The sequence below is a fragment of the Palaemon carinicauda genome, chromosome 12 (assembly GCF_036898095.1).
Source record: "Palaemon carinicauda isolate YSFRI2023 chromosome 12, ASM3689809v2, whole genome shotgun sequence".
Classification (NCBI taxonomy): domain Eukaryota; kingdom Metazoa; phylum Arthropoda; class Malacostraca; order Decapoda; family Palaemonidae; genus Palaemon; species Palaemon carinicauda.
Genome location: NC_090736.1, coordinates 154757722 through 154784650, shown reverse-complemented (window position 1 = coordinate 154784650; position 26929 = coordinate 154757722). Strand labels below are relative to the sequence as shown.

At 40.3% G+C, this 26929-nt stretch overlaps 2 protein-coding genes across 3 annotated transcripts in view; one reads left to right on the top strand and one right to left on the bottom strand.

The window, feature by feature from the left end:
• The window catches only part of LOC137651347 (ribosomal RNA processing protein 36 homolog), an 18132-nt gene extending 9798 nt beyond the window's left edge, over positions 1 to 8334 (top strand). Inside the window, exon 3 of the mRNA XM_068384641.1 lies at positions 7373 to 8334. The gene's annotated coding sequence lies outside the window, so the exon portion shown is untranslated. The remainder of the gene's footprint in view (positions 1 to 7372) is intronic.
• The window catches only part of LOC137651346 (uncharacterized), a 20123-nt gene continuing 872 nt past the window's right edge, over positions 7679 to 26929 (bottom strand). For both annotated transcript variants that reach the window (XM_068384640.1, XM_068384639.1), the window contains exons 2-8: positions 23320 to 23578; positions 22941 to 23168; positions 20152 to 20337; positions 19457 to 19563; positions 11993 to 12073; positions 11497 to 11652; positions 7679 to 8654 (exon numbers count right to left, since the gene is read on the bottom strand). In XM_068384640.1, the coding sequence (XP_068240741.1) occupies positions 8426 to 8654; positions 11497 to 11652; positions 11993 to 12073; positions 19457 to 19563; positions 20152 to 20337; positions 22941 to 23168; positions 23320 to 23565 (1233 nt within the window). In that variant the 5' untranslated portion in view covers positions 23566 to 23578 and the 3' untranslated portion in view covers positions 7679 to 8425. The remainder of the gene's footprint in view (positions 8655 to 11496; positions 11653 to 11992; positions 12074 to 19456; positions 19564 to 20151; positions 20338 to 22940; positions 23169 to 23319; positions 23579 to 26929) is intronic.

Here is a 26929-nt window from a genome sequence, read left to right as displayed (position 1 = left end):
AAAAAGTGGGTGCTGTTGAAATAGTCAGCAGGAGTTGAGCCAAGCTAGTTCCGACCAGCTAAAGGGTTGAGGATGATTAGGTTATAACCATCCACTTAGGTTAGGAAGCATTTAACAACCATGGATACTGTTACTGTGGATAGGGGACCGGGGGGAACAAATCCAAGTCATATATGATCAGCAAATCAGGGTATAGTGTTTGGTCTTGGTCAAGCTATGAAAGAACCTTAGAACAAGAAAACTTTTGAGTTTGGGCAATCAAAGAAAGAGGCATGTTCTAAAATCACCCTCCTCAACAGAGTAACACTTTCATTGTTCCTTGCATGGTACTCTATAGCTGGTATTGAAGGTTCTTTATAGTGTCCCTTCAGTCCTATCTGCGTTGTTGGATGCCTTTTTCTTTCCCTTGATTCTCTTTCGTCTCATCCCACATAGTTGGCCCAATTCTTGAACTTTACCTTCCTGTAATTTTTGCCTTATTCAGTAACAAATCCTTTGGTTGGATGTATGTATAGAACTTGGGTTGTGGAGGCGATTGAATGTCGTGGAGTAACTGGGGGCAAAACCTAGCTTATGAAATGTGAATGAAGTAGAAGCTAAAAGTAATTGGGTAGGAAGAGAAAGAAAGGAAACAGGCCCATACAGTAGGTGAAGTATAAGTCTAAAATGACGGGGCGGGAGGAGTCATGGTACACTGAGGCCACTATATCCCATACCCGGGCAAATCCTATTGGCAATACTTATGACAATTTAGGAAGGGTACTCTTGTTTTTTTTAAACTAATTTATACAGTAATAGTAAAAAAATCCCCAATAAAAACAGCCGAGGATGTCTCATCTTTATTCTTTCCCTCATATCATGATGGACTTTTCCCAATACAACGTCTGGCTCATGAAGGAAACTTCCAACAACGGATAGGACAAGTGATCATGCATTTGCAGTACTAGTCTCGCAAATATCATAGCAGAAAGACCTAGTCGTGTGTACCTTTTGTTCATGGAAATTTATTATATATTGGGGCCCATATCTGTACTTGTCCTATTCCAGTCGGGTTATTGCGCTTGGTCTCAAATTGTTGTATCTAGTATGTACTGTACAGGAATATTTGGAATTTAGGGCATCTGAATGGGAATTCTGCAACATTAGATTAAACCCAGTTTAATTCTATTATTTTAATGAATCTTACCCAAGGATGTCCATCATTAAAGCTTAAAATAATTGCCTCTCACCTTCGCTCCAATTTCCTTTCCCCTCCAGTATATGTTTAACACTCTAGGGTACACAATATCAACTTTGATATGCTCTCATGTATTAAATCAAACTTTGTTCCAGCACAATTACAAACCTTCGTCCTTTACTTAGGATAAAGCACCCATTAAGTCATTACTTTGTTCGCTGTCCGAGGCAGGATGCCAGAGAACTTCAATTCAATCAATCGCTGTCCGAGGATTCAAAGACCACTCAGATCCAACTGCAGTATCCGAGTCTTCCTGCTTCGAATGTCTGCCATGATGTTTTTCTTGCCTAGTATGAACCGGGCTGATGGGGAGATCACGTTATCCTCTGTCCATCGCAGAATTTCTACATCTAGCTGGTAAAGTTGCCATGAAATAATACCTGTTTGTTTAGGTATACACGACGGTCGTGTTGTCACACGTCAACACTACTGAGTGCCCTGAAAGAAGCTGTTAGAAATATTGAAGAGCAAGAAATGTCTTTGTCAACTCTAGGAGGTTTACGGTATATGGTGAAGCTGATCCGAGTCGGACCACAGTCCCAAGGCCCTATAAAGTAGATGTTGAGCCCCATGGATTCTTTGATGCATCAGTGATGAGCATTAAATCTGAGGGTGGAGAAAAGACGTCTACCCCTCTGAGAAGATTGGAGTCAAAACTCCACCAAATCGGGTCTTTTTTCTGCTCTGTCCCACCTTTTTATCCTGAAGATATGGAGTCATCTGCTCTCCATTGAGAGTTAGAAGATGCTACGTTGGAGGCTGATCCTCTCATTACTTCTTTCATGCTTGCAGCATGCCGGGTCAGAAGCGGCATGCGCCATCAATATTTCCACCTTTCAATGCTCTGGACTCTTACGACCCGCTCTCTGTTTCTGACTTGGGATCTCAAAGCGAGTTCTAGGTTATAAACCTTTGGGTTTGCCTTTCAGGTTTGTTGACCATTCTCCAGAGTGTCACACAGAGTGTTTTCTTTGAACGTATGCAAGAGTATACTCCAGAGCGTCAACCTACGTCTTGACACGCTCCATCACTAACCTCGTCTAACACCGTTCCATCACCTTTCTTAATATCTATTCTTCTCCAATTCGTGCTACAGAGTCTTTTCTCCCTCTTACGCCTTGTGGGCTTCGACTTCAGGATGATCAAGTTAAATCAATGAAATCATCTTCAATGCCTTTATGCCTAGTGTTTCAGGTGAGGGATAATCGTTGCATTCATTCACATGATTTCATCCTGAGACTGAAGTCCCAGTAAGAGAGTAGAAAGCCATCATTAACAAGAAGTTAGTCACAGAAGCATATCTGCCTCTATCCTACTCAGTAGAGCACAAGACGTGTCTGCCATAAGTCAAATCAGTGGTTTGTCGACCATCCCACATGCCAGCGCTGTGTCCGTCATACCTCAAGTCAGTGATATGTCCGCCAATCCGCAGTTTAGTGGAGCCCCTCGTGGGCCCTTCCGATGTGTATCCCCCAATCTAGGAGCCTATATATGCTTGTCCTGCAAGGGTGGATTATGCAATACCTTCTAAAGTACGTAATGCATCTCCACTTGTCCTATTGGAGGAAGACAGGGTGCTGCAAGTTAAGCACAGGACTCCACCTCCTAGATCAACTCTTAAAGAGAACCAGCATTGTTCCAATCCCTATGAAGCCAGCAGTGGTTCCATAACAGCATTCTGTAATGAGACATGATCATTTCTCCTCTATTTCCTAGGGTAGTCCCTTAAGATTGTACTTAAAGATGGACTCAGTACGTGGAACCTCAAACTCCCGATTCCATCAGCATCTTAACGCGAGTTTGCCAGATTCTCGTGTTACGACTGCGTCCAAGAATGAGCATTTTCACGGGGAGTACAGTACTGTCTGATCCCGATTCACCTTAACCCTACTTCAGAAGAGGAGGATGTTGAGCCTCCAGTTTCATTTATTAGTCATTGCTCTGACCTTTCTTCTGCCAGAGTTATCTTGGCATGGTCATTGTTTGTCACAGTCCTTTTCTCCTGTTCCCACATACAGTATATCTTGGGGAGGCAACTGAAAGATATTCTGGAACAGTGCAAGAACCGTCATCAAGCTGGATGTTGCTGCCATTCCATTGCTGAGTGAAAGGTCTAGGCAAGACGTTGATGATAAGCCAATATAATTGAGCACCCCTCGGACTCCCACTGCGGGGGAGGATTCCCTCGACCCTTCCTGGGTAGCACTATTAGAAGTTCTGACAGCAGAACCAGACAAGAAGTTAAACTTTCTGGATGTCCTGGGGGTTACCAAACATAAGGAGGAAGACTTCTGTTATCTCACATTTCCAGACAGAGGTTAAAGTTCACCTGGCCACGTCAAGCAGAAAATGGTATCCAGAAGATCAAGTAGCAGACATCTGCTCCCAAGGACTCCCTCAAGGCGACGAGGTCGTCAAAGCTCTTCAGCTGGTGCTCTCTAAACAGAAAAGACTTTTTGTGCATGAAGGGGCACATCCCAATCCTTTGCTTCGGGATCCCAACATTGTATTCTTGACCCCCGGGGTCTCGAGTGAAAAACTGTCTCGGCAGTCTGCAGCTGAAATTCTTTACTTTGAAATAGTCTTTATGTCAGCCTTGCAAGCATTCTCTTGGCTGAATCACTGGTCAGAAACAGTGCTATTTTGCTGTGTTCAAGAATCCTTAGAATACAAAGAATTTGTTGGGTTGGGCAAAGGCACTTGAGTTTTTGTATCACCAATTTGCTTTTCTCCGAGGCAACTGCATTTTTAAAAGAGATACAGTTGACAGTCTCCAACCTTGTTTCCATCTACAGAGGTTGGTAGCCACCTGCAAAACCACAATCTTTCCCCAAACAGCAGAATCCTCTAAGCAGTCTCAACAGCTACTTGCAAAACAGCAGTGGAGACTGCTTCCAGAATGCTTATCTCGTTTGAACTTTTATATCTTTCAGACAATTTAAGATGGAGACACCCCCAGCACAGTCCACCAAGCAATCAGAAGAAATGACTTACTGCTGTCCTTAAGACCTGAAGGATGTGCACTTTCAGGTATAGTATCCACACATCCGAAATCTAGAAAATATCAGATTTGTTCTACAAAAGGAGACTATTTTTAAGTCTTATTTCAGCCTGTCTACAGCACTGCAAGTGTTCACTCTGGTCTTTCTGGGTGCATGCCATGGCTATTAAACTCTTGTGATACCTAGACGAAGCTCTACCAGCATGACAGTGACAGAGCTCTCGAGTCATCTCTCCTCTTTAGAGAAGTTCCACTTGGTCCGAGTTCCCGAGGAAGTCTGGCAGGATCTCTTTTGGTGCATTTGAAATGAGAACCTATTGAATGGGTTCTCGTAGGTTCCTCCTCCAGGTTATCTCTCGTTTTCAGACGTCCTGATAGGGGTTGGAAGCACATCTGAGAGACCATTACATCTCCGGTCTATGGTTGAAGGAGGACATTGTTTCACATCAATTACCTGAAACTAGAAGTAGCATATATAGATATTCCACTTCATGGACACCCTCCAGGGTCACAATTGTGTTGAGCATCTTGACCGTAATGACTCGCATCAATAAACAATTTAGATCGGTGTCCCGTGGTTTTTGCCAGCTGGCTGTCAAGATAAATCAATGGACATCACATAGTAAACATCTCTGCTTGTTTCATTCTGGAGAAATGGAATGTGACATCAAACAATCCAAGTTTTGACTAGGCAAGATAATTGTCTCGGAATGGTCTTTGAATCATCTAGTAGAGGGAACGGTTCCTTGATCATCAATATGTTTGACACTCGCCTGAACAAGGTGAAAGTGTACTGCTCACCAGTTCCAAACCTCTCAGCATTGTTGGAGAATGTGTTCCAACAGCCTTGAGAAAAGCAAGACAAGTACTCCTTTCCCCCATTCCTCCTAATACAACAAGTTTCAAACAAAGACACGATAAGTGGCCTCATGCATTAGGGTATCCAGACATTTCTTAAGACAGCACAACCAGATTAGCCAGCATTTCTCCATCAGTCACACGTCAAGAGGTTCCACACATGCTGTCTCTTGCCTGTCTCTTCACTAGAGTTTATTCAGAATCTCTTCCAAGGGATTTTTGAGACTGCAAATCTGATTTCTGGGTACCTCCGCATGTCATCCACAGCATTCTACCTGGCAAAGTAGTCAGTCATCTGTAATTGGTGTCTTGGAAGAGACATTGCCCCGCTCAAGGCCACCATTCCCTTGATTGTGGACTTTAGTTTTCCTATGGGAAGAGAACTTCTTAGTGGTGAAAGGCTGTCGCTCAGCCTTGAGCCAAGTGTTTCGACCAAAGGGAATTTATCGTCATTGTTGGAATCTTTGACGAGTTGTTTCCAACAGGTTTGCCCACTTCGGAAAATCAAACCCATGACTTGTGTGATTTTGGTTCTTTGGTCCCTTAAAATGACACCATATGAACTTTTAAATTCACAGCGAGTTATCTTACCCTGATGAATTTTCTCATAAGCTTTGGCATTTTCTAAAAGTAAGTGAACTTCCCGGACTCTTGTACTAAATTTCACACTCCAAGAGGTGAAGGCAACTGTCATACTTTTATGTACTGCACCTGATTTTGTTGCAAAAGCAGAATCCATCTGTCAGTGATGATCGATGAGACTGTCTCCATATCTTCTAGAGAAGTATCCGATGATATGGAGGATTAGTTATTCTGTCCTGTATGAGAAATGCATCTTTACTTAAAGCATACTCATAAAATCATCCACAAGATATTTTTGTCAATACTGGAAGGAAGAATATAAAGTAACCAAAAACTCCACATCTCCCTGGCTTCGGGAAACCATCATGAGAGTGTACAAGTCTCGGGGAGAAGCATCTATGCCTGCTACTCCCAAAGCCCATGTCAGAGGAATTGGTACAGTACTACAATGGCTTTTCGTTAAAAGCATTAGGTGGCACAAGTCCTCAAAGCTGGTGTCTGGAAGACAAACCGCCTTTACTGCTCACTGCTTAAGGACTGACTCATAGGTCTCTGGACACTTTACCATTGGACCTGTGGCAAGTGCCCAGGAATTGGCGTTATGAACACGCTCCTTACAGCACAGATAGCAGTGTCAAAGTTAACAGTTGCACCCCATAAAATGAGCGATTAGAATGTCTGGCTTTCTTTTCCCTTTTGCATCCCCATCCCCGTCTTGGTCTTCCATGCAAGACATAGTTCAAACACTCTTGTAGGTTAGCTCACTAGTAACGGGTATTTTTTGTCAGTGTTTTTCTCACGTTCCTTTAGGGGATGGGAATGATCATGATTAATCTGTAAATTTATCATAATATAGCCCTTGCAGTCTGACATCTAACACAGCCAATCATGTCATATTTTTGGGCCACGGATGCAAGGGTGGTGTGCATTATTCTTTCATCTTACTGGACTGAACATCAACCCTGGGTTGTTTGCCAGCCAGATGGCAAACTGAACTTCCTACCACCTAAAGAAAACTCCAATATTAAATGAAGATTTGTCTTTGCATAAGAACAAATAAATTTTTAAAATTAAATTTTTCCTAGTTATGCATATCGGAATCATTTGAGTTAAGAGAGATTCCCCGAGTCAAGCCACAGCGTATCGACTAGAGACACTGGCAAGTAGGGTTGCCAGATCCTTGATTTATTAGCTGAACTAAATTAGGGGCTATGGTGTACCCATATTAAAAGACAAGGTTGTATAGCTAGGAAAAATACAAATTTTAAAATATATTTCCCTGTCCGATGTTATATAGAGCACTATTACTTGTGTTTTCTCTCAAGGCTGAGATACAGGTTTTCTAATTACAGTATACAGTACTATAATGCAAAAGTTTATTTTTCCACTATTAGCTGGTGTTTATTACCTAACCCACCATGAATGGTAAGGAAAGTATCACTTAGAAGAGAGCTTTCTCAATCTTGATAAACTTCAAGGTATCATTCAGCACTCTGTAGGCCCATTTTGTTTTATGAGTACTCTTTCACAAATTGTAATAATTTTATCTGTACATAAGATCAGTTTACCTTTAAATTATAAGAAATAAACCTATCACTTGTTCCAACATTGTTTATATTAATAACTTCTGAAGTTTACCCATGATCAAGGATTACAGATCTTTAAGTAATTTTCAACCTCTTGTCATTTTCCAGAACAGTGAACATGAAACTACAAGCTGCCCAGTCGCTTTGGTTATATAGAATTCAAGACTACAAGCAGTGACTAAAGAATTTAGGACTAAGTATCAAGTGAAGTTCAAACTACTGATCTATTAAAATGAATGATTGTGGTTTCAACTTTCAGAATTTTTAAAACTGTCATGAACGTAGAGAGAAATCTTATAACAAATAAAAATCTATTGTGCAAATAAATTTTATATATCTCCTACACTCTTTCAGTGATTTTAGATATAAATCTGAAAATAAAACCTTTTATAACAAAGTCCAGGTTAATTAGAATTGTGTAGCTTCTATTTTTATAATTTTAAATAAATATCAGATTATTACTTACATATAAATATTCAATAGTAACTATATTCATGAAAATTCTTCTTCATTACCACAAATAAATAACAAGTACCAGTTAACAATTATCAAAAGGATTCTTATTTTATAAGGCTAGAAACCAGAACAATTTTGTAACGAGAAGCAAAGTAATATATGAAAATTAGCTATTCAATAGTTTCATTTTACACACTTGAGCCAAAAATATTCTGGATGGAATATTAATAATTCCATCCAGAAAATTTTAAGCTTCAAAGAGTATGAAAACTAGAGTTCCTCTCTGAATAGGAGGCAAAATTGTTAACAATATTTGATATCTCAAGCATGCAGTAATACTTACAAGTGTTAGAAAAATTAATATTTAATAGACAAGATAGTCATACCTTAACAGTTCTCATTAATTAGTATTTTGTTCATACTCCTCTAGTCCCTAAGAATTACAAGAGAAGTTGAATATTTTGCCCTCCGCAAAACTACTTACGTCCGAAGTCAACAACATTGCCCAACGTTGGAATGACATAGCAAAACTTTACCATAACATACTTTAAATATCTTATTTTAAAAGTTGTGAAAACAAGCATAGAACACCTTTAACCATTCAAACTCAAAAACAAATTTCCAAAGAACATCAAAATAATGCTCCAAAACAAAATCATAACAAACGAGAGCTTTAAATGTACACAATAGTACCAATTTACCAGTTCAAGATAATTCAGCCAGGTTTAAGCTTTTCAATTCCACTGGATCCTCCCCAGGAGGTGGCTGATTATGCGTCAGTTTCTCTGCTTCAGGCTCCTGAGGACCATCACACGTGTTTGAATACATTTTGTCGACCTCAACACAAGAGAGGAAGGGTTTCATATAGCGAGACATAAGACTGGAACATATATCTGTATCCTGTCTCTCTTCTGAATTGTATAATTCTTGTAACCTGGAAAAAAAAAAATGGAAAATGGAGAGAGTTGCTGGCCGTTTGATTGATCAAGTTTATAGTGTTACAACTTCACACTATTTACAATACTGTGTCAACAGCAAAATTCTTTCTACTGTAACCAGAAAAAAAAAAAAAAATGACCGATGGACAGATGAACTAAAATATTTTACTTATAAAGTAGCTCAACTATGCTATGCAATTTTAAACTCATCCTTACCAAAGAATTGTACAGATGGCAATTAGAGCCCAACTAAGTGTAAGTAAACAATAGTAGTGGAATCAGAAACTTGTCAATTCCGTATTAAAACAATCAAGGATTCATTATTGGAATCAGATTTTATACTTCATAAATCTGTTATTCCTACAGATAAGAGCCATGGAGGGGTACCAAAGTAAACTTTCTTTGCATTTTAACCTGGTTTCCCATCTGTATTTCCAGGAGCCCTTGTACTCTCAATCAGATCCCCTTGGTATCTTGCAACCTAAAAGCTAAATTTTCAAGAGTTCCAGTTTTCCCAGCTCTCTACAACAAATGCTTCAATCCCGATAAATTTTTACCCTAATGGGGAGGAACCTATTTCTTCTATTATCTTAATTTTAGCATGAATTGGATATAAAATTAATCTTTTTGGTTTAAATAGTAAACTATATGACATTGATAAATCTCCCTGACAAAAGTCTAGATTGGTAATTAGACCATTGAATAGATCAGCTGACACCAAATGAAAAATGGATGTGGGAATAGATGTAAAGTTGACTAAAGGAGGGGGGGGTGAATGAAATCTAGAGATCATTTAGAATAAGAATCCTTAATAAATCAATTTTTATGCCATTATCTTTTATTAGATTAAATAACCGCAATCATGCTAAAAGAGAACATTCTGAATAAATAATGTACTTTGTACTGGTTCCTGATCTCACTTAAGATTTTGCTAACATTCTTGAACTTCCACATGGTTAAAATAATACTGGAACAGATAAATAAGGGGTAGCTAAGAACATAATCCACATGTTATTTGTCTCTATAATGGGTAGAAAAAATAAAAACTGGGAACTTATCACAGAAGGGCAAGCAACTGACTACTGTACTGCTATGTAAGTACTGATTTATATTGAGAAAATTACTCGACAAACATTTAATTTTCTATTATTATTATTATTATCAAATGCTAAGTTACAACCCTAGTTGGAAAAGCAGGATGCTATAAGCCCAGGAGCCCAACAGGGATAATAGCCCAGTGAGGAAAGGAAACAAGGGAAAAAAATATTTTAAGAACAGTAAAAACATTGAAATAAATATTTCCTACTTAAACTATAAAAAACTTCAACAAAACAAGAGAAAGAGAAACTAGATAGAACAATGTGCCCGAGTGTACCCTCAAGCAAGAGAACTGTAATCCAAGGCAGTGGAAGACCATGGTACAGAGGCTATGGCACTACCCAAGACTAGAGTACAATGGTTTGATTTTGGAGTGTCCTTCTCCTAAAAGAATCAACATTTTTTTTTTCTATATTTATCAGACCAAAATTAATAGCAAATGATGCTGAACTCTGAACCAGCATGGTAGCCCATGATTTTTGCAAAGGTGCTATACAGTTTTAGGTAAGATTTTATCCTGGGATTCTGAGTAAAACTAACATATACTGTATAACATTCAAGAAATTCAGAACATTAACAAAGTGATTATAACTGCAAATTAATAGCCAAGATATGGATTTATTTTTGTAACCCACGTACAGAGCACTTCAGAAAACCTAGAGAAAATAAAAATCTAGCTTGGCTTTGGCCAGGTTCTAGATTTGACTAAATTTAGGTTTCAAATCTGAAAAAGAAAGTAAACAATTCCTAGTTATAAATAATATAAAAAATGTAAATCTGTAGTTAAAATCTTTTTGAGTTAACTGGTTCAGCAACAATGAACATTTAACATATGTGGACTATTTTTCAGCTACTTCATAAAGATTGAGCATGGAATTCATAGCTTATAACTGGTGTCTTCCTTAGAAAAGCTTAATTAATTGCAAGTTCTTCCTATTCTCTTGGAATGAGCCCATAAAAAGCCTTCGACAATTTTCTATGGAACAAATAATCATGTCTACTTAATTCTCTCTAGCACACTCTAAAGACCTGAGCTTAAAAGGCTATTTACGATGAAGTATATTATATATCAATTCGAGCATATTCCACAAGCAAACACTAAGGATTTTACTTTCAAAATCAATTAATATTTCAATAAATCCTCTCTGACTATAGTATATTACCTATTGAATAAAAAGTCTTACGCTTTACATCATGATACTCTGCCCAATATGCAAGCCCCAGACCTATCATCCATTTAATTTGATAATGCTAGTTTTTAAGACCATATATCCCACAAATCCAAAACTCGCACCTACGCTGTTTCATCACTGCTACTACAGAACTATGCTGACATACAATTATCAATTACTCCTACGTCAGAGGGGATGAATGGCGAGTCATTGTGACGCAGTTCCGGTAGGCCCTGCTGCTTCCCCCGGTGCCTTGGATGACCGCGGAGGTAGCAGCAGTCGGGGGATTCAGCGTTATGGATAATGGGGGAGGGTGGGCTGTGGCACCCTAGCAGTACCAGCCAAACTTGGTTGAGTCCCTTGTCAGGCTGGGAGGAACACAGAGGAAAGGTCCCCTTTTTTGTTTCATTTGTTTAATGTCGGCTACCCCCAAAAATTGAGGAAGTGCCTTGGTATATGTATGTATGTATTTAAGTTATTTAATGTACTGAGGTTTCCCACTAATATTCTTTCAACAAAAAACTAAATAGTAGTGATATTGGTACATTAAAAAAAATTCAAAACTTACAGTCCTTGGAGGCTTTCAGAATGCACTGGAGAGCAAGGTACAGTATTTACGCTCATCAACATGGCCCCTGCAGCTTGAACACTGGGCAAAAATTGACTGATTTCATAATTACTGAGACAAGTCTCCAAAACATACTTGGCAATGCTCACAACTCTCCTGCAAAAAAAGGTTTATTTTATCTTTTTTTTTAAAATTGCATTCATACTTTAGGTAAAATAAATTTTATTCTCAATCGATTCATGAAATGAAAAATCTGAGCAAATACTGTAATTAAAAGAACTTGCAAATTTGATGACTTTTTTTACTGGAAAGTCTTCAATTTTCTTATGAGGAATTATTGTGTAGGGAAAATTTTTGTATAATTATAGTAAAATTTATTAATCTTTCAGCAAGACCTTCAAAAATTCTTTACAAATACCAAAAGTACATTGACATGTATAATAAAAAATAATCTTACTTTTGTATTTTCCCTAGAAATTGCAGATAAATATCTTACCTATCAAATGGGCCGGACTGACTGACTTTCAATGTTAAATGTTCAATGAAGTACCAGCTGGTTGGTCCATACAACGAAAACCTTCAAGAAAAAAAAAAAATGGTAAACAGGTCTAATGTTTCCAATCAAACCCTAACACATTCAAAAACTGATAAGTCAAGAAGGCATAAAGACTAAAATATCAAATATCACAAACTATGGAATAGAATTAGAAGGTCTATCTAAAAACTAAACACTGATTTGATCTTAAAATGTTATTTTCATTAGTAAAATAAATTTTTGAATATACTTACCCGATAATCATGTAGCTGTCAACTCTGTTGCCGACAGAAATCTACGGTCGGGATACGCCAGCGATCGCTATACAGGTGGGGGTGAACACCACAGCGCCATCTGTGGTCAGGTACTCCAGTACTTCTTGTCAACACCACCTCAATTTTTTCCTCGGTCCACTGGTTCTCTATGGGGAGGAAGGGTGGGTCAATTAAATCATGATTATCGGGTAAGTATATTCAAAAATTTATTTTACTAATGAAAATAACATTTTTCAATATTAATCTTACCCGATAATCATGTAGCTGATTCACACCCAGGGTGGTGGGTGGAGACCAGCATACATGTTAACAAAGAAGCTAAGTATCCCGTATTTTATTTTATTAGTTATTCAAAAATAACAAAATAAATAAGTACCTGGTAAGGAAGACGACTTGAACCATTACTCTGCCTTTATTAAGTACGTCTTCCTTACTGAGCGTAGCGGTCCTCTTAGGATGCTGAACGACTCTTAGGTGCTGAAGTATAAAGGGCTGCAACCCATACTAAAGGACCTCATCACAACCTTTAACCTCGGCGCTTCTCAAGAAAGAATTGACCACCCGCCAAATCAACAAGGATGTGGAAGGCTTCTTAGCCGACCGTACAACCCATAAAAAGTATTCAAGAGAAAGGTTAAAAAGGTTATGGGATTATGGGAATGTAGTGGCTGAGCCCCCGCCTACTACTGCATTCGTTGCTACGAATGGTCCCAGGGTGTAGCAGTTCTCGTAAAGAGACTGGACATCTTTGAGATAGAATGATGCGAACACTGACTTGCTTCTCCAATAGGTTGCATCCATAACACTGCAGAGAACGGTTCTGTTTGAGGGCCACTGAAGTAGCCACAGCTCTCACTTCATGTGTCCTTACCTTCAGCAAAGCAAGGTCTTCTTCCTTCAGATGAGAATGTGCTTCCCTAATCAGGAGCCTGAATAGGTAAGAAACTGAGTTCTTAGACCTTGGAAGAGAAGGCTTCTTGATAGCACACCATAAGGCTTCTGATTGTCCTCGTAAAGGTTATGACCTTTTTAGATAGTACCTAAGAGCTCTAACTGGGCAAAGTACTCTCTCCAGTTCGTCCCCCACCAAGTTGGACAGGCTTGGGATCTCGAACGACTTAGGCCAAGGACGTGAAGGAAGCTCGTTTTAGCAAAAAACCGAGCTGCAAGGAACATGTAGCCGTTTCAGATGTGAAAACTATGTTCCTGCTGAAGGCGTGGATCTCACTTACTCTTTTAGCTGTTGTCAAGCACACGAGGAAAAGAGTTTTTAATGTGAGGTCCTTAAAAGAGGCTGATTGGAGAGGTTCAAATCTTGATGACATAAGGAACCTTAGGACCACGTCTAGATTCCAGCCTGGAGTGGACAACCGACGTTCCTTTGAGGTCTTAAAAGACCTAAGGAGGTCCTGTAGATCTTTGTTGGTGGAAAGATCCAAGCCTCTGGGGCGGAAAACCGCTGCCAACATACTTCTGTAACCCTTAATCGTAGGAGCTGAAAGGGATCTTACGTTCCTTAGATGTAACAGGAAGTCAGCAATCTGGGTTACAGTGGTACTGGATGAGGAAACTGCATTGACCTTGTACCAGCTTCGGAAGACTTCCCCTTTAGACTGATAGACTCTGAGAGTGGATGTCCTCCTTGCTCTGGCAATCGCTCTGGCTGCCTCCTTCGAAAAGCCCCTAGCTCTTGAGAGTCTTTCGAAAGTCTGAAGGCAGTCAGACGAAGAGCGGGGAGGTTTGGATGTACCTTCTTTACGTGAGGTAGACGTAGAAGGTCCACTCCTAGAGGAAGAGTCCTGGGAATGTCGACCAGCCATTGCAGTACCTCTATGAACCATTCTCTCGCGGGCCAGAGCGGAGCCAACCAACGTCAGCCGTGTCCCTTTGCGAGAGGCGAACTTCTGAAGTACCCTGTTGACAATCTTGAACGGCGGGAATGCATACAGGTCGAGATGGGACCAATCCAGCAGAAAAGCATCCACGTGAACTGCTGCTGGGTCTGGAATCAGAGAACAATACAACGGGAGCCTCTAGGTTATCGAGGTAGCGAACAGATCTATGGTTGGCTGACCCCACAGGGCCCAAAGTCTGCTGCAAACATTCTTGTGAAGGGTCCACTCTGTGGGGATGACCTGACCCTTCCGGCTAAGGCGATCTGCCATGACATTCATATCGCCCTGAATGAACCTCGTTACCAGCGTGAGCTTTCGATCTTTTAACCAGATGAGGAGGTCCCTTGCGATCTAGAACAACTTCCATGAATGAGTCCCTCCCTGCTTGGAGATGTAAGCCAAGGCTGTGGTGTTGTCAGAGTCCACCTCCACCACCTTGTTAAGCTGGAGGGACTTGAAGTTTATCAAGGCCAGATGAACCGCCAAAAGCTCCTTGCAATAGATGTGAAGTGTCCTTAGCTCCTGATTCCATGTTCCCGAGCATTCCTGTCCGTCCAAAGTCGCACCCCAGCCCGTGTCTGATGCGTCAGAGAAGAGACGGCGGTCGGGTTTCTGAACAGCCAAAGGTAGACTTCCTTGAGAAGAAAGCTGTTCTTTCACCACGTGAGAGTAAACCTCCTCTCTTCGGAAACAGGAACTGAGATCGTCTCTAGCGTCATGTCCTTTATCCAGTGAGCCGCTAGATGATACTGAAGGGGGCGGAGGTGGGGTCTCCCTAACTCGATGAACAGGGCCAGCGATGAAAGTGTCCCTGTTAGACTCATCCACTACCTGACTGAGCATCGGTTCCTTCTCAGCATGCTCTGGATGCAATCTACGGCTTAGTAGATCTTTGGGGCCGACGGAAAAGCCCGAAAAGCTCGACTCTGAAGATCCATACCCAGGTAGACAATGGTCTGGGATGGGAGGAGCTGGGACTCCTCAAAATTGACCAGGAGGCCCAGTTCCTTGGTCAGATCCATAGTCCATCTGAGAATCTCCAGACAGCGACGACTTGTGGGAGCTCTTAAAAGCTAGTCGTCTGACGGAGCCGGACACAAGATCATGGTACTGCTGCACAGACTGTGAACTGTCAACCATGGGGAAGCGAGGAAGTACAGTGACAACCCGAAGCTGTCTAGACTGTCTGGGTCGTACAGACAACTCCTTATCGGGTTGCCGAGGTTGCCGCACTGCGTCACAACAAGTCACTTCTGCTGGTTGTTGAACGTCTTCCCAGTGACACACTGACTCCGTAAACAAAAAATCCTCTAACAAGGACTAAGCTTGGACTGCATGTCTTGCAACACAGCTCAAGGTCTATGGGAGCAGGTGTGGTAACAGACGGGGTTAGCGACTGAAGTGGAACCATTACCCTCCCTGGAAGCATGTTATGCTTAAATAAAAGTCCATAGGAGGCTAAGCAGCTAAAGGCTCCTCTCCAAATGACAGAGTCCTCAAGGGAATATCAGAAGGAGGGAGAATAGCACTTTCTCATCTACAGGAACCATATCCGAGAAAAGCTAAGTTCTCTCAGTGAGGGTTTCACTGGTGCAAAAGCAGCAGACTAGAAGGCAACGTTATGAAACTGCTTGACAGTCTAGTGAGTTGGCAACAACCAAAGATGTGTGACTGAGAAGCATGCGGTAAGGTATGCAGAGCATGCGGTAAGGTATGCAGAGCATGCGGTAAGGTATGCAGAGCATGCTGTATGTAGAGCATGCTGTAAGGTAAGCAGAGCATGTTGCATGGCGTGCGGCTTATGCTGCATGGGATGAGGCTCATGCTGCATGGGATGAGGCTCATGCTGCATGGGATGAGGCTCATGCTGCATGGGATGAGGCTCATGCTGCATGGTATGAGGCTCATGCTGCATGGGATGAGGCTCAAGCTGCAAGGGATGAGGCTTATGCCGCATGCGTTGAGGAGGATGCCGCATAGTATGAGGCTCCTGCCTCATGAGTTGAGGCGGTTGCCGCATAGCATGAGGCTCCTGCCTCATGGTTGGAGGAGGATGCCGCATAGCATGAGGCTCCTCATAGCATGAGGCTCCTCATAGCATGAGACTCCTGCCTCATGGGTTGAGGAGGATGCCGCATAGCATGAGGCTCCTGCCTCATGGGTTGAGGAGGATGCCGCATAGCATGAGGCTGCCTCATGGGTAGAGGAGGATGTCGCATAGCATGAGGCTCCTGCCTCATGGGTTGAGGAGGATGCCGCATAGCATGAGGCTCCTGCCTCATGGTTTGAGGAGGATGCCGCATAGCATGAGGCTCCTGTGAGGTTCCTGCCTCAAGAGTTGCGTCTGCCTCAAGGGTTGAGGAGGTAGCTGCGCAGAGAGAGGCTCATGCTGTGAAGAATGCGGTTGCTGCATGCGTTGAGGCGGCTGCCTCATAGCATGAGGTTCCCAAGAGTTGAGGCTCTTGCCTCAAGAGTTGAGGTTCTTGCCTCAAGAGTGGAGGTGGCTGCCGCAAGAGTTGAGGTTGCCGCCTCAAGGATGGTGGAGGTTGCCGCAACGCAAGAGGTTGCTGCCTCGAGGATGGAGGAGGTTGTCGCAACACATGAAGCTCCTGCCTCAGGGGTAGAGGAGGTTGCTGCAAAGCATAAGGCTCCTGCCTCAAGTGTTGAGGAGGTTGCCGCATAGCAAGAGGCTCCTGCCTCAAGGAAAGTGGAGGTTGCTGCACAGCGCTGGTATCTGGCAACTCCCAATGCGGCAGCTCACGCGTGGAGGTAGGTTGAGGAACCTCAACATCATACGTCTGGCAGGGTGGACTGCGCAGAGGTGGAGTTGAGGCGGCTGTCTCATGAGCGCTCGCAGGAGGTGGTGTGCTAACCTTCTCTGCCTGAAACTCCTGCATCAACACCGCAAGCTGAGACTGCATTGTCAGCAGCATAGACCACTAGAGTTTAAGAAAGACAACAACAAACGGAGCTACTGTCCGTTGAAACTGAGGGTCTAAAACAGCTGGTGCGGCAACAGACGGAGTTACTGTCTGTTGCGATACCACCTTGCCTCTCTGGGAGGTGTGCAGTTGTCGTACTGCAGCAAGTCCGAACTGACCCAGTGCTAATGGCACCACCTAGGAGTTGGACTTGCGCGGAAGGGACCGACTTGCACTTAAAAGCTGCAAGATTTGGTCCATGGTTTCTGCGAGAAACCTCTTCCGCAGACGAGGAATAAAAGGGCTCTCTCGTCTTTGTGTGGGTGGGGTGATCACGTCGGCTACATGAGTTGGTTACACCCGAAACCACGGAGGGAAACGTCTGTTCGTCGATCAAGGCCTGCTGAACCCATAAGTCCTTCGACATTACTTCTCCCCTGGGCTTGGGAGCTTGTAAGAGGTCCCAGACTAGGCGAACAACTGGCACGAACAGACGAACCCTCGAACGCAACACTGTAACACTTTGCGCTTATCACTTTATCACTTGATTTTCTGTTTGCACTTATTTCACTGAACTCGAAACTTTAAGTGGTTTGTACCTGAAACACGCAATTCTATCCTTCATTAAAAGTTAGTAATTGCGAAAACAGTATTACAATGTAACAGAAAAACATAATGAAAGATAAATAATTCAGTGGCTGGAAAAGAGACTAAACACTAGATCAAATAAACTACGTTTAAAATCTCTCACCGCATAAAGCCTGAGAACAAGAATAAAACTCTAGAAACGTTTACCTTCTTCCCCTAAAGAGACTAGGGAGAAGAGCAAAAACGATAACAACGTTACCCGCTTGAACGAAACGTTTATCCTCCTCTCTCTCCCTCCGTCTCTATCTCTCTCTCTCTCTCTCTTGACTTAGCACCTGAGAGAAGAGCCCAATTATATATATCGTTAAAACATATTATTGTTAAAGGAAAAAAACTGAAAGATTTCCCAAATAAAAAGTTCCTTTATTAGAATTAAAACCATTTAAGCTAAGAAAGAATGAACAAAACGCTAGAATCGGTTTACTCTTACTGCAACGTGACACCGTGATAAGACTTTCTCTATCGTAACGATAGAGCGCAAGTTGAACGTTCTGAACGTCAACAACTGCAGAGACAAAACAAAACGTTAGTTCAACTTTGAAAACAGTACAAGACTATCAAAGAAATTCTTTCAAAAACATTAAAATAGCATAATATGTTAACAGGTAAAAACGAAATGACGGGCTCAATGTTAATTAACTTCGGTTCCAAGAAAAGACCGCCTACTATTAGGAAAGGTCGAATATAAACAAATATAAAAATTAATTTTAATAAGTTTATAATAAAAGGAAGTTAATCAAAGAGGCCTATAAAAGGCGGAGAGATATAAAATAAATCTATAACTTTGTTAAGCAAAATTAAGAGAGTCTATACTCTCTTCGACACCAACACTTCCGTTTAAGGGAAGGGTCGGCCATTTAAAAGTGAAAGAGAGTTCATACTCTCTTCGTACCAAAATTAAATAAAAAATTAAATCAAATTAATTCCAAAAACTTGCTAAGCTAATGAAATAGCTTCCTGAATAGCGAAGGCTAAACTCTAGAGCAAATACATCACCAAATCGTGAACAATAACTCCAGAATCAACAGCGTATCCATGTAGGTCTAGCCGGAGGCACGACAGAGGAAAAATTGAGGTGGTGTTGACAAGAAGTACTGGAGTACCTGACCACAGATGGCGCTGTGGTGTTCACCCCCACCTGTATAGCGATCGCTGGCGTATCCCGACCGTAGATTTCTGTCGGCAACAGAGTTGACAGCTACATGATTATCGGGTAAGATTAATATTGAAAAAAAAGGATTAAAGAAAGTCCTAAGTATTTCATCCAATGTGAAACCAGGGTTTGGAACAGTTCAAGTTTTAGGTTTCAGTAAACAAAACATGACAATAGAGTAATCTTGTACAATAAGAGATGTGTAAAATTCACTTTTTTTTTTATGGAGATATGAGGTTTTGAACCCTTCTTTCAATTTACTAGCCTTATTGCCCCCCCCCCCACATCTGTAAATATGGACCACCAAGAGCTATGCGATAAATATAGCTTTTAATTTTCAAGTTTTTCTTCCATTAAGTAGAAGTCAGTAAGAGCTAGAAAATTTTAGTAATTTACTATATCCTCAGTCCACATAACACACAGAGTTCAATTTAAACAACGTAATGTTCACTAAACCTAAAGCTACACAAAACTTACATTCACAACCAATCTAGTTATATAAAAAATTGGATATACAAATTTAAATTTCTTACTCTAGAGTAGATAAGATGAGAATTTCCATAAGTCTGAAGTGATGAGGTTTGTAGGCCCCTCCACACATTGCAACTAATTCACTGATCGCAGGAACTACACTTTCCTCCTGTAAAATGAAAAAAAAAGATTTATCAAAAAATACATTACACTATTGTCTGTCTCGGTTCCAGCGCACACTACCTCTCTAACCTCCCTATGTAGATATCAGGATTCAAAGAATTTGTCATGTCAACTACTACTAATTGTTTATGAATTTAGATATTTTTTCCCTTAAATACAGTATTTAGTCAGCTTTAAAAAATTATGCATTAATTACCCTTTGGACTTTGCTTGTCATCATTTACACCCAAAATTTTATACAGAGGATGCCAGAATGTATGATTTCTGGAGAATATCTTAAATTTAAAGACACACTAAAAGAGGAATGACCAATCATCAAACTAAGATGTGACAAGAATTTCCATCCTGAAAATGGATTTCAAATTAAAAAAGCCAAACAGAAACTATAAACAAATGATCAACAAAGTCTGCAGATCTTTAGTGACAAAATCTGACAAAAACCTGCCCTCAGTTACCACTAACTTTGTCCTTTTCAAATCCATTAATTAGTCTACTTTTGAAAACAGTTTTTCGGTGCGAGTGTTTTACATTTATATATGCAGCCTTCAATGTGTAAATCCAATAAAATACTTGCCATTTTTCCTGCAACATAGAGAGAAGCTACAGCCAACAGCTGGAGACAATCTTGGGCTAAGGGGGTCAGTGCAAGAAAACGATCAGATATATTCACAGCCAAGAACACGGTCTCTGGGCCAAACTGGAGTTTATGGTTGACTTTGATAAGCCAGTGAACCAGTGTACATCTCATATATTCTGTAACCTGAAATAGTAAATTTTTTAACGTCCTTAAATACTGACATTCAAAACTATGAATGCTCGTTTTTCACCTCTCTTACATCATTCTTCAGAATTTGTAACTAATGAAGAAAGGGAAGAATCTTTAACAAGGCAGTCTCATGGCAAAAATTAAGCATCGGTACCTGCTCCAATTTTTTATTCATAACCCTGAACTGTGATGGATTCCACACATTTTAAAGCCCTGGCATATTAGTAAACTATCAATGAGGATTGGACAGCATAATAAAGATATAAAGTATTACATTATAATAGGGCAAAGGCAATGGTAATACCGTATACACAAGGTATTAAACTGTCTAAAATAGATCCAATATAGCAATAAGGTATTTTTTAATTCTGGGGGATACAGTTACACAGTGAACCTGCACAATAATGAACTCAAAACATGAGATCTACATTCAGACCTGAAATTCTAGGAAGAAGTTGCAATGTTACTTTCTTTTCCCTATTTTGTTTTCCTCTGGTTACATTTCAATTTGATCTATATTAACTGAAAAATTGTACAGTATTTAAATGGAATATAAACTTTACAATTTATTATTATGCAAAAACAAGAATACAGCAGATAATTAAAATTGATCTTCATATTTTCATTTATTCAACATTCCACTGAAAAATTTGTACAGTATTTACATGAAATATAAACTTGGGAGATGAAAATGAGAGAGAGAGAGATTATAAGAGGAAGTGAGGAGAGCACAAGATGAAACAAGAGTAGGAAAAGCATCTGGTATGGATGGTGTGAGAGCTGAGATGTTGAAGGAAGGGGGTGTGACTGTACTTGAATGGTTGGTGAGATTGTTTAATGTGTGTTATGTTGTCAATGGTACCAGTAGATTGGGTTTGTGCGTGTATTGTACCACTATAAAAGGGTAAGGGAGATGTGCATGAGCGTTGTAATTCAAGGGGTATTAGTTTGTTGAGTGTAGTTGGAAAACGGTATGGTAGAGTACTGATTAATAGGATTAAGGATAAAACAGAGTATGCAATCTTAGAAGTACAGGGTGGTTTTAGAAGAGGTAGGGGTTGTATGAATCAGATTTTTACAGTTAGGCAGATATGCGAGAAATATTTAGCAAAAGGTAAGGAGGTGTATGTTGCGTTTATGGATCTGGAGAGAGCATATGATAGAGTTGATAGGGAAGCAATGTGGAATGTGATGAGGTTATATGGAGTTGGTGGAAGGTTGTTGCAAGCAGTGAAAAGTTTCTACATAGGTAGTAAAGCATGTGTTAGGATAGGAAATGAAATGAGAGATTGGTTTCCGGTGAAAGTGGGGCTGAGACAGGGATGTGTGATGTCGGACTCTGTGGTTGTTTAACTTGTATGTCGATGGAGTGGTGAGAGAGGTGAATGCTAGAGTACTTGAATGAGGATTGAAACTGGTAGACGAGAATGACCATGAATGGGAGGTAAATCAGTTGTTGTTTGTGGATGATACTGTACTGGTTGCTGACGCGGAAGAGAAGCTTGGCAGATTAGTGACGGAATTTGGAAGGGTGTGTGAGAGAAGGAAGTTGCGAGTTAATGTGGGCAAGAGTAAGATTATGAGATGTACGAGAAGGGAAGGTGGTGCGAAGTTGAATGTCATGTTGAATGGAGTTACTTGGGGTCTGTTGTTGCAGCAAATGGTGAAGTGGAAGCAGATGTACGTCAGAGTGTGAATGAAGGATGTAAAGTGTTGGGGGTAGTTAAGTGAGTAGTAAAAAATAGAGGGTTGGGCATGAATGTTAAGAGTTCTTTAATAGAAAGTGATTGTACCAACTGATGTATGGATCGGAGTTGTGGGGAATGAAAGTGACGGAGACAGAAATTGAATGTGTTCGAGATGAAATGTCTAAGGAGTATGGCTGGTGTATCTCGAGTAGATAGGGTTAGAAACGAAGTAGTGAGGTTAAGAACGGGTGTAAGAAATGAGTTAGCAGCTAGAGTGGATATGAATGTGTTGAGGTGGTTAGGCCATGTTGAGAGAATGGAAAATGGCTGTCTGCTAAAGAAAGTGATGAATGCAAGAGTTGATGGGAGAAGTACAAGAGGAAGGCAAAGGTTTGGGTGGATGGATGGTGTGAAGAAAGCTCTGGGTGATAGGAGGATAGATACAAGAGGCAAGAGAGCGTGCTAGAAATAGGAATGAATGGTGAGCGATTGTGACGCAGTTCCGGTAGGCCCTACTGCTTCCTACGGTGCCTTGGATGACCGCGGAGGTAGCAACAGTAGGGGATTCAGCATTATAAAGCTTCATCTGTGGTGGATAATGGGGGAGGGTGGGCTGTAACACCATAGCAGTACCAGCCGAACTCGGTTGAGTCCCTTGTCAGGCTGGGAGGAATGTAAAGAGGAGAGGTCCCCTTTTCTTGTTTCATAGTTTGATGTCAGCTACCCCCCAAAATTGGGGGAAGTGCCTTGGTATATACTGTATATGTATGTATGATAAACTTGACAATTTATGGTACAAAAACAAGACAAATGAAGATAATTAAAATTGTTGGCCTTGTCATATTTACACTCAAGTCTACATTCCTCCAAAACCCAATACAGTACAGTATTTTGTTTCATTAAAATTACCTGAGGTTGATCAGCCATACAATTTGTGGGATGGTATTTTGTCTCCAGCTGTTTCTTATTGAAATATATGTCATCAACATACTGTAGTCCCAAGAGATTTTCAGGTGCTGATATGTTATAAGTGCACTCGCAATCTTCTATTGGGCATTCTTCATTGCAGTCTTGATCAAAGAGAGAGTCAGCCCCTAGAGACGACCTTCGACACGTTTTGTCATAAATCAATCCATCCTGTCGAAGATTGATTAGCATAAAAAAAAAATCCCTTATTTAAATTTGCATTGAAGGTCAGGCAAGAGAAAAACCAGGCCTTCTAAAATATTTTGCAAGAATGATTTTAATGGGTCAGTTAAAAATTTTCATGCTATTCAATGCTACTTACCAAGGTATCTTGCCCTGTAATTTCATCACTTGGTGGACCCTGCTCTTCACAAGGTAAACTAGGTTCATCCCCAGCCGGTAAAGGTTCATAGTCATTTTCACGCACCCTATAGCAGGAGCCCCAACTATGATCCATAGCAATTTTGCTAGCTTCCTCCATATCTAAACAGCCTTTTGAAAAACAGGCTCCAGAAGTCATGGACAGTCCAGCAGGGGATTGGCATTCCATGTCTGTTTGATTGTCCATATTGAAGATCTATCTGTTAAAAACAAAAAAAACTAATTGAATTAAAACTTCTAACTAAAAACCATACATATTAAACTATCATTACAGGTCTATATAATTGATTTAACTTTATTTCCACAGGATATTAAAAGTATAGTAAGATGTTAATTTATATAGATTGGTTTATCAAAGTACCAAATGTACTTCAGACATGAAGCAAAGATTAAGCTACAGTACTGTATTTGCAAAATGTAGACATTGAGTGAACACCCAGGTTCATTCCACAAACATTATGGAAGTGGCAAATTAGAAATTGAATACTGTAACATCCTTTTCAGTGTTGTGGGAACCTAGTGGAAACTTGCACACACAAGGAGTTGGCTCAGAGTTTGCATAGACCAGGTTTTTAACTGTATTCTCAACCTTATTGTCCTTCTGAAATAAGTTAAAGGAAGTGTCTTAGTGGGTTGCAGGTCTACCTGCGGATTCATCAACACTGTCTGATTCTCCTGGTTTATGGCCTTCCACTATCTTGAATTAGAGTTCTCTTGCTCGGGGGTACACTCGGGCACGCTGTTCTATCTTATTTCTCTTCCTCTTTTTTAATTTTTGTAGGTCATATGTGAAGGATCTAATTTAATGTTACTGTTCTCAAAATGTTTTGATTGTTTATTTTTTTGTAGTTTATTTCCTTGTTACCTTTCCTCACTGGGCTATTTTTCCCTATTGGAGCCCTTATAACTAGGTGTCAGCAGTTACTGGCAGGTGACGGGGAAGCTCCATCATCTTAGAATTGCAGGGCCCATGAGGAGGGAAGTGTAACTTATAAGACACTGGTCTGTATAGCTAAGTAAAACATATTACAATGCATTTTAAAAATTTGGGACTTGCTCCTACACAAATACAAACCCTTGACCATCAATAGTTAATTTATTTTCAGGAGAGAGGAGTTTGTATGACCAAACCGACAGACAATAACGGGGTGTTTGGACATTGCCCCGAAGAGGTCCAATAGTGTTGTCTAATCCGCCAGTAACCAGATAATTCCAAGTGCAAGGTAAGGTCTCTGTCAGGGGAATCATGGAGAAAACTACCTGCCCATTGGGATAGGATGCTTGAAATTTAATTGTACTGTAATTTGAATGTGATGTGTTTACATTTGTCCATCCTCCCCATGCAAGTAGGATGGGGGAAAAACTTTTATCTTAATCTAAATGGAACAGTTCCATGGTACAGTAACTTACAAGCATCAAAGTCGGAATCAGCAATATAAATCGACTGCTTCACCACAAGGAAGGGGAAAGTAGAGAAAAAAGGAACAGACATTCTAACTCATCCCAGACTAACAGCTTTCTTAGATAAGATTCTTCTTGTTCTATGAAGGAGCTAGGTATGGTGTTCATTGATATCTTGTTTTTATTCTTGTCTGAGCTTATGAACAGGTTTAGGAGAGCGCAATCTTAAAACCAGAGTCCTCATCAAGTAATTTTTTGGCACCCTCACAGAGCAAATGATTACATCCAGATTTATGGCAGCCTTACCAAGAGAGATGGTTGTGGTCTCTAACAGGTTGTCCACAGCTGAGCTCAGTGTCTTAGTGACAAACAGGGGATGAAGGAAGAGACTACTTTATCAACCTCTTAGTATCACTTAAGAGGCCAGGCCAAGCAAGAAAATAGCCAAGTAAAATATCAGACCCTTGTCAGACACATGGTTAAAATGTTTGTATGGATCCATCTTACGATACCAAAGTACCCTTGGGTCATCTCATGCACATAGTTTGAGTTCTCTTTAAAGGGAGGATTGCTTTTAGCTCCTCATGAGCATTGACAATTCCCATGAAAGGAAAAGTTTGTGAATAAATGCACAAGTTAAAGGATCATTGATTTTAAATACAGTAAACACCTTTTTATGATTTACCGGTATCTTTTACAAAATGTAAAGTAAGAAATACGTCTAAATCGAATTATCAGCAATACTACACCTCCCTTGAAATTATTTATCTAAACATTTTTGGTTGTCATTCTCTTGGATCTATATCTCGAGGAAATCAAAATATTCAGTCAAACTATTTCATCCATAAGATATTTTAATTAAAGTAACTAAATCCCAAACGGGTATTTGTTTACAAGAGCTCGCTCTCCATTTACTCCAAAATTATGCATTCCTGCAGCTCTCCTCTTTTAGTACAGAAATTAGGAAGTTCTTTAAATGCTGGGAAAGCAAAAAATAGCACGATATGTTGTGGTAGGGGGGAGGGGGAGGGGGTGGGGTTGGTTGAGGAGATACTAAACGATCTGGAACCGACATCGTCAACGTAGTCAAAGAGAAGTTCGCGACGTCAGCGTACATTTGGTATATATTCAAAATATATATTAAATTAAAAATGCATCAATTACTCAAAAGTGTCACTATTTCTTAATCGTATATTTTATTTGATAAATACCTGACAATAAATCCTATTTCTTTTAATAAAACTTTTTACAAGAAAGACTATTCTTGCAGCGTATGACTGTGTTCATTGAAGGGGAAATTGGCAGGCATCCTTAGGCAGTGGTCAATAGATGGTGTTAGTATAGCAAAAGGTCGTCTAGGAAAACTAGTCACTCTCAAACTAATAAGATTTTTTGTCAAATATTTACCAAATATATCATATACATTTCACAAATAGTGACACTTGAGTAACTCATCCATTTATAATTTAGCATATATTTTGAATATATACCAAATGTACGCTTAACTTCTTTGGCCAACGGTAATTTTTCGTAATAGTCCCACCCAGCGCTTTTGTTGTTATATGTATTTTTGTCAGGTAAAACACGTGAGAAAAAATAAATTCTCGTCAATACATTATCCTCGCAAATACGTATCAAGAGAAATAAATTAAATTAACTTTCGGTAAATATTTTTTCCAAATCCCTTTTTTATCTTCACAGTGACACAGAGTAGCTCCTGTTACTTTGTATGTTAGTTCCTATTCTAATAAGCTCCATCCCTTCGCGCACCGTGATAATTTCTGCCTGATGGCGCCAAGTCGTGGTTATCCTTGACCTTACTGCGCGTGCGTGAAAAAAGTTTTTTATTCTACCATTTTGCTGACTCTGTAATATGAATTGGCCTATCAGAATCTAAAATTACAATCTCACCATTTCATTGCTTCTTGATGAAAAACTTTATTCATGCATACTGCATCCGTGAAGCCCGCTCATTTTCAAATTACAAAGCATTCCTTGGCCTCTGGTGACCGCTTGACCGTTCATTCGTTTAGCGCTGGCGACTGTGTACTAGTTGTGAATTTACCCCACACGCGCATAGCGCAACATTACCGCTTGCCAGAACATACGGTCATGTAATACTTAATTGCGAGCGAAGCGAGCCACGGCTG